Source organism: Amphibalanus amphitrite, unplaced genomic scaffold (assembly GCF_019059575.1).
Source record: "Amphibalanus amphitrite isolate SeventyFive unplaced genomic scaffold, NRLGWU_Aamphi_draft 000939F_arrow, whole genome shotgun sequence".
Taxonomy (NCBI): domain Eukaryota; kingdom Metazoa; phylum Arthropoda; class Thecostraca; order Balanomorpha; family Balanidae; genus Amphibalanus; species Amphibalanus amphitrite.
Genome location: NW_024882433.1, coordinates 22,209 through 38,846, shown reverse-complemented (window position 1 = coordinate 38,846; position 16,638 = coordinate 22,209). Strand labels below are relative to the sequence as shown.

The window sequence follows — 16,638 nt, the reverse complement described above, 5'->3', positions numbered from 1 at the left end:
GACTGTCGGTACAGGGAGTTCCGGAGCCCCACTGACCCCCTGACCTCTGACCCTCACCTCAGTACCTGCATCAATCTGGCAGAGGTTGTCTGTTATCAACACTAAGGGCTTTCGCGAATACTGATGCGGAAGAGCAAACTTAATAAGATAGTCGAGTGACGTGAAAAGAAGTGAACCCACCATGGATGCGACTGCGGAGCTGGAGTCGAAGCATGTTGTCCAAATTCAGCATTAGCCGTAGCCGTCCAAATGCTTGGCGCATAACCTGAGCTGAGGAGTGAAACGTAAAAATCAGGGACCCTTCAGCCCTCGAAACTGAAACTTTAAGCCCAAAGGTTTCGGAGCCCGAAATCTTTGGGCTCCGGATCTGAGAGATGCAACACAATTCAGTGTTGTTTTAAAGTCATCTTTTCCCAGGAAATTAGCTATGTATAGTTACTTTTCGGATTATTCTCTGCGATAATAATATCTAACTCACAAGTCCATATATTTCGGATGATGTTGCTCACCCTTGGTCGCTGGACAAAAAAAAAAAAATGGTTTTCGGGCTCCGAAACCTTTGGGCTTTCAGTTTCAGTTTCGAGGGCTGAAGGGTCCCTGATTTTTACGTTTCACTCCTCAGCTCAGGTTATGCGCCAAGCATTTGGACGGCTACGGCGAAACATTTTTTTTTTGTCCAGTGACCAAGGGTGAGCAACATCATCCGAAATATATGGACTTGTGAGTTAGATATTATTATCTCAGAGAATAATCCGAAAGTAACTATACATAACAATTCAGTGTGAAATAAACTTCGTATACCCACACGATAGTGGTTCGAACGGCGAAATGATAATGAAATATTGCACTTTTTCTAGGTGAAATACCTAACTTTACGACTACAAAAATTGCAAACGATTATCAACATTAAAGCTAAAAAACAATTCACCAGCCATGCCCATGTTTCAGATCTCAGTTAGGAGTGGATGCAGTTAAGTTGGATACCTACCGTTGGGACTTAATTGTATCCCTTTTTAAAAAGTTTTTTTTTCGGAGTCTGAGTCGGTCGGAGTCGACAGTTGTGACCGGAGTCGGAGTCGGAGTCGGAGTCGATATTGGAAACCCCAGCCGGAGTCGGAGTCGGAGTCACCGAAAATCTGTCGACTCCGCAGCCCTGCCAGGTGTGCGGAGTCGGAGTCGGGAGTTGGAATCGATCGTAGTCGACATTTCTGCCCGGAGTCGGAGTCGGAGTCGGAGTTGGTTTTTGAAAGCCGGAGTCGGAGTCGGAGTCGGAGTCGCCGTAAATCCATCGACTCCGCAGCCCTGTATGACATAACATTCGCACGAAGCTTGGCGCTCGAGATTAATGCCATGTAACTGATAATTACCCCAAACTTTATTGCGTCTTCCATACCATGCTATCCATACTGTCCGGGTTTCGTTTAGAAGAAAACTGGCTGCTCTATTTCTTCCGGGATCATCGACCGGGGGCCGAAGTAGTAGTTCCTGTCCCGGCCGCCTGATGTCGCTAGCTGCTTTGTTTACAATCAGCTGACGCCCGCCTATCGGGTGACCGTTTCTGGCGCAGCGTCTCCGAACTCTGGCTCACTTTTCGGCCGAGTGGCGTCGGCGTCGGCGGGTTGTCAGCGACGGTGAGGTTGTTTTACAGAGTGGTGCTGTGATTTCTGTCGGTTAGACGGTCGCTGAAGCTAAACTGGCACAAGACAAAGGGCCGTGGCCTCGGTGAGTCGACAAGACTTTGCAAAAGTGGTTCAAGATCGACGGGAGCAAGATGAGAGCAACGGAAGTGCTAGCTATTACTGTTTTGTGCTTTTTCCTGTCTGCCAGTTCTTCAACATCGTCAGATGAGCACGGTAGGTGCTGGGACATTTGATGATAGTGCATGCATTTCTTTACATTTCTACATTGGGTGTGGTGTGTTGTTCCGATCACACACGCACGGGTCGCCTGTTGGCGGGACAAGTTCACAAAAGGCAGCGTGGCTGTATTGACGTTCAGGTGACTGCATCTCATGACGATGCTGTACTGCAGCCGTATTACCGTGGTGGTCATGTGTGGGTGAGTGATGACGGCTGGCTGCAGTGTTGTCGGCTCGGCGGCCGGTGGCGGTGCGTCTCCCCTCCCCAGGGGCGGATCCAGAAAATCTCCAAGGGAGGGGCCATTAGAAACCAGGAGGCCCCCCCCCCCCATAATCCCACCTGTTGGAGGCCCCATCTTCCCACTTGTTGGGCCCCCCCCCCAAAAAAAAACTGCGTCTATTGAGCTTATCTAGCTGTTCAGGCAACATCTCAACATCTGTGCAGGCTTGGAGGCCCTCTGTGCAGGTTAGGAGGCCCTGTAAAAGTGGTCATCTCTGTGAGTATAAGAGACCTCCAAGTTATGAAAAGCTTTACCAATCTTCTAACAAAGAAGTCTTCTCAGCTAGTCTTCTAAGAAATAACTAAGTGGGTAGGTTAAAAAAAAAAAACTCATCGGATTTCGGCCACTTTATTTTCAGGAGGCCCCCTTTTCAGCTTTTTAACTTTTTAACTTTTTATTTTATTTTTGAAAAAAATCGGCCAAGGGGGGGGGGGCATGGCCCCCATGGCCCCCCCTTGTATCCGCGCCTGCCCCTCCCGACCGTCTCCGCGGCAGACGGCAGACCGTTAGGACGTTCCGCCGCGACCGTGCCGGCTCGGCCGGCCGGCCGTCTGAAGTTCATCGACCGGGCCGGGTCGGGAGGCGCCGAGTCCTCATCAGTCCTTAACATGCGCATATTGCACAATGCACATGCATGATGCATGCTGATAATTGGGAGCCAAAGGAGCCATCGTCGGGGAAAAAATAGAAAACTCGTCAACGGATTGGTGGCTACTGAGTCACTGACTGACCAAGCTTAACTAAAAGGGCCCGCAACATTTGCAATGTGTTGCCTGTCGGTAGGTACGGATAAGATCCGTCTGCTTCAAGGGATCAAGATGGACTGAGCTTATATTCCTTAGCATTTGGTGTTGTTCGACGCTCGTCAAACTTGTATAGTGACGTGGGGCGCGGTCAGTACTTTGAAGCGGTTAACTTTACATAGTGAGGCATCTTAGATCGATATCTCATCAATGTCTTGGCTTGAATACCGCCGTAAACTTTCACGGCCATGGTGTCCCCGGAGAGTTATGTCATTCAGGAGCCGTATCAGGAAACAGGTGTCATGGTGTCACGGCTGATCTACTATCAAAGTGGCTTTTCTGGTTTTTATGTCATGCTCTATTACTATAAGGAAGGTCGCGTGCGCTTCGATGTTGTGGTAGTAAAGACGTAAAAAGTAGGAACACAATCGCTGAGCAGTTACATGAACGCTGCACCTTGTCTACTGCTGTTTTCCTTTCGGGCATTTGAGTCGATTGCCCGCCCAGTCTGATGATGATGTGTACCGCAGTGCCGACGCCTGTGGCGGCGTATGGCCGTCCCCGCCGTCTCGACTGGTGTCGTATGACACCTGTACGTGGGTCGGATTTCGACGCCGCGCGACTCGGCAGGAGCACCGGTGGAGTATCGGCTTCAATGGCTGGACGTGAGGTACTGATGGGCGGACACCTGACCTTGCCATTGAGGCAGCTGTAGTTCCGTGACACAGCGGTACACCACTGCTGTTGGCCTGTGACCTGGAGCGGTACGCCGACTGCCAGCCTTTGACGTTCGACTGTACACCGGGCACTGACCTATGACACGGAGCGGTACACTGACCGTCGACCTGTGGCCCGGTGGCATGACTATCCGTTATGTTTGGCCCAAAGTGTGTGAAATCGATTCAGCTCGGAGCCCGGCCGTCCAATGTATGACCACTGTCCGGCATAGGTGAATGAGGGGCTCCGGTGACCGCGGTGTCGAGCAGAGGCGCCGGTGACGGCCGGGGCCGGGCCGACCGGAGCGGCTGCTGATTTGCTGAACCGGTCCGGTGACCACTGACTGACCAGTGACCGCCCCCCCCCCCCCCTGAGAGCGGGGACGGGTCCGAGCTGGGCCGTCCGGAGCGGCCGGCTGGGACGTGATGAGCGGGTTACCCGGACCGGAGTGCATGAAGTCATGTGGATCAACGGCTGGACGGCCAATCAAGGAATATTGTACGGGTCTTCCACCTTTATTGAACCGGAACAAGTATCGGAACCGGTATCAGTGTTTTCCGGTACCATTACTAGCAGCGGGACCATTTCCGGCTCTGGTACGGTTGGCGGTGGGTGGCAGGTATAGTTGCTGCCTTCGGTGCCTTTTCGGTACTATTGTCGAATTCGAATAAGAAATCTACGCAAGACATTGCCTGTCTGACCAGTCACGGCCAATTCACCACGACATAATGCGGCTCGGGTCAATCTACGTTGCGGGATCCAGTGGAGGTTAATTAATCAATGCGTACAACGCCCGGTTTGAGTCAATTAATCATTATACTTCTATAGTTCGGGTAAAGCCACTACCGCTACAGCGCTCTACCCGGTAAATCTACCATTGTTGCGCACGATGAATGTTGAATCCAATTGGAATCAATAGGGGAGTGCCGGACGCCGGCGATGGTACGGAGTACGAACCACGGACGCCTGGCCATCTCTCGGTTGCTCGCTCTGACCAAGGTCTGACACCCGTCTGCCGTCACGGCCGTCTCGTTAGACCCAAACCGGATCGCCGAACCTGCACTTGCTGATGTCATCAGACTGCAACACTCAAAACACGGAGCTGGTCCGGTGGGGCGACTCTTCTCCGGCCGGCCGGTGCCGGTATCAGGATCCACCGCCTGATAACTGTCTCTGTGGCGGTGGCTGTTTGCCACGTCTGCTCGGTACGACCGGTCCGGCCCAGCTCAACTAGGGAACACGTCTGGAGAGCCGCTTAACGCTGGATGACTTCCTCTGCTCGGCTGGGTGACTGGATGCTTGGGTGGCTGGCTGGCTGGCTGGAGGCCGGCGGCTGAAAGCATGCATCGTGATCCGTCGCGTCGTGGAAATAATGGAGATACAGATAGCAGACTCGGATCTCTGCATCCATCGGCCATCGCCCAACATGAAACCGCCCCTCCGTTTTCACGTTCACGTTTTCCGTCTACCTCCCCTCTACAACCCTGCCCAGTGGCCAGTGGCAACATCCACAGCCCAACGTATTCCGTCCACCGCATGTGATTGCGTCAGGCTCAGGCATCTCGAGTCAACGTCCGCCCGCGCGGCTCGGTGACTCCGTGCGAACGACACGTCCCCTCCCCTCCCCTCTGGCCGGCCATCCCTCCCCTCCAGCCGACCGACATCTGCGGTGTTTGCCCTGCAGCGGCCTACCCTTCCACGACTATGGACCGACACCCGCCCACGTGTAGGGCCGTGCGGGGCGGCGGGCGCCGCTGCGGCCAGCTGGTGCGTTACGTCAGCCGCCGGCGTCGGTCGGTGACCGCCGCCGCTGCCCGCGGCACAGCCGCCGCTACCGCCGCCGCCGCCGTCTCACGTCTCACTGGAGTCACTGCACCGGCGGGACAGAATGGAGCTGCCGGTTTTCCACACTTTTCAAACACGGTCGCTGAGCGCTTGTCGCTGTGTGCACTGTGTAGCTGTGGGATTACGTTACTTGTCTGAGTTTTGAACGATGAAACACATAAGTATTTGCTGAAGTCCGAAACAATGAGCTTTTCATGATTTCGCGGATAACGACCGAGACACCTGCGTTCACCAATTGCTCGTCAAGGTGTCCAGTCGGTGTATGCAAACTTTACCTGTATAGTGGCCCGAGCAAATAGAGTGTAAAGGACAGTGCTGTGCTGTGCTGACAGACAGTGCTGGCATCCTTCTTGTTCACTTAACGTCAGTTGTATCGAACATCAGCCGTTGGATTTTCAGCTCAAATTTACTGCAATGCGGTTTCGGTGGTTAGCGAAAGCTGCTCTGTTATGAACTCATCCCGTCTGGGCTGTGTTTATATAATAATCCCGATGACACGGTTTTAGTGGGACGTCCGGCTCTCCACCAGACGTGTTTGAACAGCCGGCGTTCGAGTAGACGGATACTCCGGCCCTGTGCTGCATGAGCGGGCTTGGTGCTGCGGGCTGCGGTGTCCTGAACGCTGGATGCCGTGTCCGACGGGGAGAGGGTAGCTGCAGGCACCGAGGCGATGGCCTGGTACGAGTCGGCACCCAAAAAGCGGGCTATGACCTCAAAGAACACAGAGCGGCGACAAGAAGAAGAGGATCCAAGTACTCCCAAGTCCCATGTATTAAACAGGTTGAGATAAGGGGCTGAATGCGGATCGCCAGTCTCAAAAATGATTTTGTTCCTGGGAGCACGTCTCGCCTCGCCGTCTAAAATCGTCTTTTTGACTGCTTCCATGTCATGTACCAACAACGCCAGGCTCGAGTGCTATTTAAAACATTTTGATGGTCGCTAACGAAACAATGCTCCTCTGCCGAGCGCCTTTTCCGTGAGCGCTTCTCCGTGCTTACAAGAGAGCTTCAAAACTGCACCCAAAACTGGTTTGGAGCATTATTTTTGAACAGTGGAGTCAGCCTGCCGTTAAACGATTGCTCGGCCGAGTCATCCAGCTCATATCTCGTCTCCTGCCTAGTCTGATCACCCGCCTGGCTGCTCTATCTCTGGGCTTACTCTAGCTCCCAGCCTCTCCCTGTGATGTGCCGTCCACAACCGGCCAGGCGACATTTCTCTGTTATCAGATCCGTGTTCTGCTTGTACATGTTTAGAGTTGCTAGAAGGGCACGGTTTGTTGCATCGCTGATCTGGTCCCCACCCCAAATCCCTTTTATGGTTTATCCGTGCCTTCACCGTCCGGTTTGACTCGCCGTAAAACGCCATCGCTTGTTTCCCGCACCACCACTGTTCCCGAATGGTTTTATAGCGCCGTCCCCTGTCTCCCGTGTCACCACCTGTTCTGTCACCGCTCAGTGACAGCTACTGCTGTAAGGACGCTCCCTGACCACCGTTCGATTTCCGTCCGCTGGGTAATTATCCGCACGGTAATTAAATTATCCGCCTTCCGTCTTTGTCCGCAGATTTTCTGGCAATCACAGTCGCCACCGACGAGACAGATGGATTCAAACGCTACGCCCGCTCAGCGAAACAGTACGACATCCCCGTCAAGGTAGGCTGTGAATATGGTTGATTAGCCCGCCGCCTAGCATCTCCGCTGCTGTTATTGAATGAGGGTTATCCGCAGTTGCACTCTGCACGTTACCAACGTGTCTGCGCAATGTTGTCTGCGGGGTTTCTGAACTAAGGGACTGTCTTACGGGACTTTGAGTCATGCGCTGACTCAGCTGACTCACGAAGATGAAATATGGGCTGGGGCACGGAGCAAGTGATACGTGCTGGCTCACAGATTTGGAGCTGGAGTTCCAGTGGACACTGTAGGCTGTGGACTAGCTCACAGGGCTCTGAGCCACATATGTGCTGGCTCACGAACCCTGGCTTCGTTATTTTTTACGGGCTCACTGGACTCTGACTAGTTCCGGTATGTCGTGTTTACAGTGCGGCTGCTAGCATGGCGAGACGGGCGTTACGCTGGGGCTGACGTGTTTATTCAGTGACCAGAGGCCAGTTTTACCAACAGAAAAATAGCAGCCCGGCGCAATTTTTCTGTCAAAAACCAGCCGACGAGTTTCACCAACCAGGCGAAAAAATATCCGCCGGCGTGAAAAAAATATCAGCCAGAAAAATAGCCAATGAGTTTCACCAACGGCAAATGCGGCATTAATGGAGTGTTATTTTGCGCCATTATTTGTAGAAAAACAGCCCAAAAAATAGACGGGCGACCCCGTCTATTTTTTTGGTGTCGTGTTGGAACAATTGGCCTCATTTGTTACTAATTATCGTGATTTGCGCTTCCCAGTTGATATAATAATTTAGTATCATTCATGGCCAATTTGTAAAGCATCTGGGCTTCAAGATTAGAAGAGGAATACTGATGATATTGCGTAAAGAAAGAGCCTTTGTCACCAGGCAGGACCAAAAGGAACCAACAAGACTGGTGTTTGGTGTTGTGGTGCTAGTTTTTTTTCGTTTATATTATCTTTTTGCTACAAGCACCCAACAGCAAGATGATAGCACATTATTAACTAGTGGTCAGCTTACAAGTTCATTGCTCGTGCGAGTCGCACGGAAGTGGAAAATAATGATGGAAGATCATTTTCGAAAATTGAAGGTGCTTGAACAAATGCTGGAAGGAGAGGCAGAGAGGGTAGGCTCATTGGACTCAAGATTTTAAATAAATATGTCACTGTTTTCACATATTCAGCTACATTTGACAATGCAAGGCACCAACTACTGATACCACTACTATTTTTGGGTGGAACTTACTTGAGCTGTGCGGAATAGGGAAGGTGCAATTGACATGGCTAAGACCAAAATGGCAAGATTTTCAAGATCAATGACAGTAAATTTAAAAAAAGAAATTGAATAGCATGAAAGAAATGTATAAAGGCTTGTTTTTGAAGCCAAACGTGCAAAGTTTGCATGGTTGCGAACCCGAACAAACTTGCTGTCATAAGATTGTGCCACTGAGCTCAGCAAGTCATGCTGCCAATATTGAAGGAAAAGAAAATAATAGTAATGTTGTAAAATGTAAATGAATCCATAACTGTTGTGTGTGCACTGTGCTGATATTGAATGCATGTGTATCTTGCATACATGAGTCATGCAGGGATCATGTTAAAACTGGCTGTAAGTATTGTGAGTTAGTTTTGCAAAATTGTGGAGGCACCAGGCAAATTGCGGCCAAAATGTTATTTGTTCACCTCAGCGCTGAAATTTCTGCTCACAGAGTTTTCAGATCATGCGCCAAAATGTTCATGCAGCTCATCCGTTACACTGGTCATGTTGACAGTGACAAGGATTTTTTCCCAGTCTCATGTTGAAATACAATAATAATTCACTTAGCTTGATTTTAGCTTATGTTTTTCATGCCAGTTCTTAGAATAAAGCAGCCAATATTTTCTGTCATGTGAGAAATATAATAACAATATGCACAATTGCAGGCTGTGGCATGTTCTAAGGTTTTTCCTTGTTTATTGCTGAGGTTTTTCCAGTCTCTGCTGCAAAAACGGTGATGAATCCACCATCGTCCGACGGTTTCGATGACGCCAATCATCGGCGAGTGTTGCTGTGATGGCCGACCTGACTGAGCGCACAGCGGCAGCCGCCGTCGCCAATAACGACAGTGAGGACACTTCCGAGTCGGACGGAGACGCCGCCGCTGACGACTTCACCGTGCTGGACGAGGTGGAGCGCTCGAGCCGACAGACCGTGCACCGCGTGCGCTGCCCGACTGGCTGGCGCACCTGCAGCCGATTGGCGACCGGCGGCCGGCGCCGGCCAATCTGCCGGCGCTCTGCCCCGAGCTGCGCGCCCGGCTGGCCGCCGAGGGCATGGAACAGGTGCTCCTGGTGCAGGTGACCGTGCTGCCCGAGCTGCTGGCGGCCGCAGAGTCGCCACTGCCACCGGCCGACCTCTGAGTCTCGGCGCCGGCCGGCCGCTCGGTGCCCGCCGTGTTCCGCCAGTACGACGCCGACACACCGCTCTGCGTCCAGCTGCTGGGTGGAGACACAGTGGCACGAGGGGGCGCCAACTGGTGGCGGTGGGGCCGCGCGGCCCGACCTCCCTGGCTGATCGTGGTGAGCACTCCCGGCTGGCTGATGGATCACATAACCAGCGCCGAGGGCTTCTCGCTACCGCACCTGCGCTACCTGGTGATCGACGAAGCCGACCGGGTGATCGAGATGGCCGAGACGGGCTGGCTGAAAGCGGTGGAGCGGGTGGCGGCGGGCGCCACGGCCCGCCGCCCTGCATCGCCGGCCGGCTGACGGCCGCCGCCGTCTGCGCGCCTCACCTGCCGCTTCAGAAGCTGCCATTCTTGGCCACCCTGTCACAGAACCCGGAGGCCGGAGAAGCTGGAGCGAATGTCGCTGTTCCAGCCGCGACTGCTGGTGTTCGGCACGGCGGCCGCCGCCGTCGCACTGCCCGGTCAGTTCGTCGGCAGGTTCACCACGCCGGCCGAGCTGAGCGAGTCGTTCAACGTGGTGGCGCCGCAGCCGCTGAAGCCGCTGCTGATGCACCATTTGCTCCGACAGCCCGACTGGCGACGCTCGCTCGTGTTGGTCAACTGGAACGAGGTGGCGCACCAGCTGGAGCTACCGCTGTCTGTGCTGGGCGCGCGCGTGACTGAGTTCTGTGGGGTAGTGCCGGCGTGCCGGCGGCGGCGCGCGCTAGCTGAGATGGCCGCGCTGGTGTGCTCGAGGCTATAGCGCGCGGTATTGACGTGGACGCCGTGGACGCGGTCTTGTCGTACGACATCCCGGCGCTGTTGAAGACGTACACTGCGTGCGTCGGACGGCGCGCATCTGCCGGGCCGGCCAGGCGGTCAAGCTAATGTTGGAGCGGCAGCGCAGCCATTTCCAGCGGCTGATGGTGCAGGCGGGCAAGGCGGGCGGCCGGGTGCGGGAGACGCCGGTGCCGCTGTACGAGCTGCGCCAGTACGAGGCGAAATACGTCAGTGGATTTCCACACTAGCTTCTAGTGGATCGCTGTTGTTTTTTTATGCTCATTGCTCATGATTTATTTACATTTTAGAAATATTGCAATGAATAGGTGTATGCCTTGTCATCAGCCTAGAAAGTTAAAGTAAGTAAAGCGTTTTAGTTGCATAATGTATATTTGTTCATGAACACGGATTTAACATGTCCTAACTCCCAAACATTTCGATATTAGACCCGAGTTACAAACCAATCGAAAAGCTTAGACGATCATTTGGGGCGTAGCCAGACGGCTCGGCTGGGTGTGAAAGCCGGCGACCAAGGTGGTGACCACCCGATCATAATGCAGAGCGGTCTCCGTCGGACGATTGTGTCCGCGCGCAACGAATGATCTCGGCACACGCGGAGGAGTTCGGCAGGACTCTCCACTGAGCGGTACTGGGCGCAGTCGAACGACGGTCGACGACGCTAGCGCAGGTATTGTTAATTTGTTACGACTTACGAGCCGGACCAGTGTAGCGGGACGGGAGCGAATATTCTTTGCTGTGTGGCGTTCCTTCTTCTCGACCGGGCCCGGCAAACGGGGCCTGCATATCGGCTAAAACCACGTAGGCACCTAGCCGGGCAGTCTGACCTCCACCTCGCCGAAGCGGAGCGAGCGACCACCCTCAGCCCTGCAATGACCGCGGTGTAGCAGTTAATCTAGGTAGGTATTTTCCTAAGGTAAGACACTCGCCTTGGCACAATGCTTTATATAGGCCTTGGCGAGTTCGTTAGCCCTCTTACTCCCGCTAGAAGGTGCTAATGCAGTGCTGTGCACGCGAAGCCGCCTCGTAGCACCGCAGTTCAATCGCTCGGCTGCGGAATTGTCCGTCGTCCGTCCAGCTTCAGGTGGCGTCTCTGGGAGCAATGTTGACCGCTTCTTTGCCGCTCTTTTGAAAGCTAGGAAAGAGGTGCGGCTCCCGGATCTGTCGGGAGCGGGACTCATAGGCGGCGGAACGGGTAGGGCACCGGGGCACCGTGCCCCCCTTTGATTTTGACATTTTTATATAAGCCCTATGGGCGTTGCATGGAAAGAATGGGACCAAAAGTCGGCAGTGCCCCCTTAATTGAAGGTGTTCCGCTGCCACTGGAGTGGTCCCATCTAGTCCCCACCTCATAGGTGGAGGTCCACACATTGCGTTCTCGGTCTACACGATGATTTTCTACAAGGTGCGACTAAAAAACAGACAAAAAGGTACATAGCAAGTTGAAGGTATTGTAAAAATTAATATAATAGGCTGACAGGAAAAAAGATCCATCTTAAATTTGCCTTAAATGCAAGCTTCCTTACGTCACCTTTATGAATGACGTACCTACGTTTACAATTTGGTAGTTTTGTATTGATTGGCTTTTGCTGGGCACCAGAATGTTAATATAGATATGAAAGTTTATAATGCTCTACTTTGTTGTTATTACTCTTGAAAATAATGTAATAATTTACGATAATAATATTTCGAAATGTATATAGCATTTGCATTAGAAATCACGCTTCAATTTGATTGAAAACATGCTTTAAATGATTTATTAATCTCCTTGACATATCGTAATTTGATATCGTAACAGAATATCAGCTGACTACCGGCGACAAATAATTTCCGTCCGAAGTCGGCTGGAATTTTTTGTTGGTGAAACTCGTGGCTGTGTGGCGTCTATTTTTTCGGCTGGATATTTTATTTCGGCGGCCGGCTGGTATTTTTAGGTAAAACTGGCCTCTGGTCAGGACGCCCGCTCCTCCCCCTCCTCCCCTCCTCCCCCTCATCCGGCAGCTGGTATCCGGTCATCCTGTGATCTCACACCGGTACCGGGCCCGTGTTATCGCTCAAAGTGGAGCCGTTATTGACGGGTTCATCATTTGAATATTATTTTTTACCAGCTTGAAATAGCAAAAAGCTCCAAATTTTAGTGCTCACGTCACCCGGGGAGAAGGTGGACTGTGCTGATCAGCTGAGTCCAGAGTTCCGTGCCTCTAACCTCTGCTTATCTAGCCTGTGAAGTGTGGTGCCACTGACCTCTGAATCCACGGACTGATGCCGTCCGCCGCAGGTGCTCGGTATGGGTAAGAAGTGGCGCTACTGACCCCTGTGTCCGCTGACTGGTACCGTATGGTGCCGTTCCTCTCCACTCTGACCTGTGTGTGTGTGGCGCCACTGACCTCTGAATCCACTGACCTGGACCTTCCGCCGTAGGTGCTCGGTATGGGCGAGGAGTGGCGCGGCGGGGACGTGAAGCGGTTCGCCGGCGGCGGACACAAGATCAACATCCTCAAGGCCGAGCTGGCCAAGTACAAGGACGACAAGAACAAGATCATCATGTTCACCGACGCCTACGATGTGGTCATCAACGCGCCGGCCTCTCAGATCGTGGCGGCGTTCTTGGCGCTGAAGGCACGCGTGGTGTTCTCGACCGAGGGATTCTGCTGGCCGGACGCCACGCTGGCCTCCGAGTACCCGGTGCCCGAGAAGGGCAAACCCTACCTCAACTCGGGAGGTACGCCGCGTGGCCGCGTAAGGCGCGCTGTATGTGGTAATGGGTGGGGCGTGAACAGCTGTTAGTGTTGCATTTTGTTGGCTCTGTTGTTTTAATCCACCTTTATGTAAACTTTATCGCATTTGGCAGTGCTTTACTACTTTCCAACGCCAACTTTGTAGTATATTTTGTTCATCATACAGCGTGGTGCTCTAACTACTGGACGCCGATGACCTCCACACTCCGGGCGCCCCAAAACCTCAGCTCACCGGCCTCTCCGTTCTGCTTCCAGCGTTCATCGGTTACGCTCCGGAGCTATACGAAATCGTCACTCATAAAGCAATTGAAGATGGCGGCGACGATCAGCTTTACTACACGAAGATATTCCTGGACAAGGCGCTCCGGCAGAAGTTCAACATCAAGCTCGACTACACGGCCACCATTTTCCAGAACCTCAACGGCGCCACTGGTCAGTAGCTATAGGTACTGGGGCAACGGGGTGGAGCTGTGCGAACGTATGTGTTATCAAATGCTTCATGTCATATTATGAGCTTCAGCTAGCGCAATTTGCGTTGAGTATTTTTTATCCGGTCATCACATCTATGTTTATATTACCTTGTTCTCCTCCACTGTGTCGGTATCGCTGGAGCCTAACCTGTTACTGACCTCTCACCGCCCTGTGTGTCGCCAGCCGACGTGGAGCTGCGTTTCAAGGGCTCGGAGGCGTACCTGCAGAACACGGCCTACAACACGGTGCCGCTGGTGATCCACGGTAACGGCGCCTCCAAGCTGGTGCTCAACACGCTGGGCAGTTACCTGGCGGGCGCCTACAACCCCGAGACGGGCTGCGTGGCCTGCTGGGAGGACCAGATCGAGCTCGGAGACAAGGTGGGTGCGCACGCGGCGGGGTGGGGTACTGAGTGGACGTCTGCTCAGTCCGGGAGGATGGTGGGCCTTATAAGCCACCGTGCGGTGGGTCTTGCCAATTTGTCCTGGAATCCAACCTTTCGGACAGTGTGCATCGAGCACTGTATACTGGTTGGGTTAAACGACTGTTTCATGGTCTTACTATGGTGACGACTCATCGAACGCTGCAACAGCCGGTATATAATTTCGTTGCGGCGCTGTTGGTGTTTGTCCGTAGGTGGCGTCACTCGTCAGCAATGGCGGTGCGACAACCGCGGAACGGATTTGATCATACCCGTCACTTTCAGGCCCTTCCGTTACAAGATAGGTGACGACTGACGAATGACGATGCGTTTGCCTTCCCGTCTCCCGGGACATTTTCGTTACATTTCATTTTCGTTCCAGACGTGATCAATGGGACATAGCCAGGCGATATTTCTGTACACTTACTTGTGCCCTTACACTGCCCTAACACAACGTCTTTATGTGCTCCTCAGATGGACAAGTACCCTTCAGTGTTCATGGCCATCTTCCTGGAGCAGGCCACGCCCTTCACCGAGGAGTTCTTCACAAAGATCCTGGCGCTGCACTACCCCAAGGACAAGTTGCACCTCTACATCCACAACGCGGTGGCTTACCACGCCAAGGAGGTGGCGGCGTTTGTCGATAAGCACGGCCCTGAGTACGTCTCGGTGACGGTGGTCAGTGACGAGCAGAATCTGAAGGAGTGGCACGCCAGGAACCGCGGCATGTGAGTGAACCAACGCGTATAGGGAGTGTGTCAAACTTGGGAATGTGTGTGGGGAATTGTTCAGAATCATGGGTATGTGTGAGTTGTTTTATTTGAATTTATTTGAGTTATGAGTAAAATTCATGGACAGAAAGAAGTGAGAGTAATCGTTTGGAATGAGTAGGCCAATTAGTGTGAGTAGGTTTGCTCTGTGGCATTATTTGGCTAGTTATTCGATAGAATTTGGATCCCTATATAGCTGATTGAATGTGTGTGGGGTGTGGATGCTGTCAGCTTCCCGTTGATGTCCATGCTCATGTTTGTTTGTCATTAACACTTGCCATTCAGTGATCAGTTTGACGTTATTCGCTCCCAGTAGGTGTATGCATCCATTTTCATGTCTATTTGTAATTGCGGTGATCGTCGCTCGTGCAACTGACCGGTCTCCGCTCGCTGTTTCAGCGAGGAGTTCCTGAAGACCAAGGCCGAGTACTATTTCACCGTGGACGCCAACGCCCACCTGGACAATCCGTACGCCCTCAAACTGCTCATCGAACAAAACAGGTGAGGCGGAACACGAGTTGGAGAACAAAACAGGTGAGGTGGAACCGAAGTTGGTTGGCCAGGGCCGAGTCACGGGCTGTGTCCAAATTTTATAAAGCCACTTAAATTTTATACAGTGTGGCCTTTCGCGGTTAATCGATAACTTTTAAGAAGTTTACTTCGAGAAGAATGAGCATCAAGTAAGTTCCAATATGCCACATTGCTAAGATGTTTCATTCCTGTCTTGCGGTGCAGTATACTTTCAGGCGTAAACACGTGCTGCCACCTATGGACGTAGATGTAACTAAAAGTACGAGGCGTCACCGCTGGATAGCATTGCGGCACAGCCTGCCTCCCAGGCGTTTTACAGCATCTGCTCTGACTCGTCTCGCGGGTCAGAAGATAGATGATATTCCGAGTTGGGTCGCTGCCTGGAAGAGTGGAAATATGCAAATTAAATCATTCTTTGTTTGCTGAAGTGTGAAACTCATTGATGTGGAGATGAATCTGCTGACTCAAGACTGACGGGAGAGGGAATGTTGTTTAGGCATGGATCGAGTACGGTCCATGTGTGGGGTGCAGGGCGATGTTGGAATCTGACTACCAGATATTTATTTTCAGAATAAGCACAAAAGGGTCTCCCATGCCGGGAATCGAACCCGGGCCTTCTGGGTGAAAGCCAGATATCCTAGCCACTAGACCACATGGGACCGTGTGCTAATTGGAGTCACACCGCCGTGTACCCACAGGGACATCGTGGCGCCGCTGCTGGTGCGGCCCTACAAGGCGTGGAGCAACTTCTGGGGATCGCTGACCTCGGATGGATTCTACGCGCGCTCCATGGACTACATGGATATTGTGGAGGGACGCCGCGCGTGAGTACCAAGCACCGCGCCGGCCGGGGGAGCGTGATGGATCGCATGGAATTGAACATCGAGCCCTCAGACCAGGCATCAGTCATTTGTAGTGCTCTCATGCAACTCACAACCGATGACGGGGTAGCGAATACCACAGCGCACTTAGGCCGACGTGGTTCGACGTGCGTGTCTGCGCACAGTATCCTGTGGGCTCGCCTCCCCCCCCTCTGAATCAGAGAGGCCGCCCCCACCCGGCGCTGTCCGCCTCAGCAGCTCAATTGAGCGCCAATGACGGCGATTGTCGACTTCCTCGTTCGTTGTGGCGTCACTCGCCGGCCGCGCTGCGTGCTGTCCCGGGCGTACTGGCAGTGGAGTGTGCTGACGATCTGGTCTGCTCTGGAGGGTTCTGGTTGTGCCCGGCTGGTTCATTCCCCGTCCCAATCTGTTTAACCCCATCTTGTCCCATTGCATTCCATCTAGCTTTATTTCATTCCTTCGGTTTATTTCTTATTTTTGTCCCGCACAACGAGTTTTGCGTTCGTTACGAATAGGGATTTGGATTGCCACGTCCCCGCCATAAAGGATAGTTGCTTCGATTAATATACGAGCCATCA

At 52.8% G+C, this 16,638-nt stretch overlaps 1 protein-coding gene and 1 non-coding gene across 5 annotated transcripts in view; one reads left to right on the top strand and one right to left on the bottom strand.

Annotated features, from left to right (window-relative positions):
- The first annotated feature begins 1,562 nt into the window (after nt 1-1,562).
- LOC122368327 (procollagen-lysine,2-oxoglutarate 5-dioxygenase 1-like) overlaps nt 1,563-16,638 on the top strand; it is a 28,145-nt gene continuing 13,069 nt past the window's right edge. For 2 of the 4 annotated variants that reach the window (XR_006254216.1, XM_043342159.1), the window contains exons 1-8: nt 1,585-1,853; nt 7,007-7,095; nt 12,709-13,009; nt 13,281-13,457; nt 13,680-13,876; nt 14,392-14,645; nt 15,087-15,188; nt 15,917-16,042. Coding sequence is in view for 3 of the 4 variants with exons in the window: in XM_043342159.1 (XP_043198094.1) it covers nt 1,772-1,853; nt 7,007-7,095; nt 12,709-13,009; nt 13,281-13,457; nt 13,680-13,876; nt 14,392-14,645; nt 15,087-15,188; nt 15,917-16,042 (1,328 nt within the window). In the remaining variant the exon portion in view is untranslated. Of the gene's footprint in view, nt 1,854-7,006; nt 7,096-12,708; nt 13,010-13,280; nt 13,458-13,679; nt 13,877-14,391; nt 14,646-15,086; nt 15,189-15,916; nt 16,043-16,638 lie in introns of all 4 variants that reach the window. The other 2 variants (XM_043342160.1, XM_043342158.1) reach the window with 2 other exon arrangements.
- On the bottom strand, nt 15,806-15,877 carry Trnae-uuc. The gene has a single exon. It is a non-coding gene; the product is annotated as a tRNA-Glu (tRNA).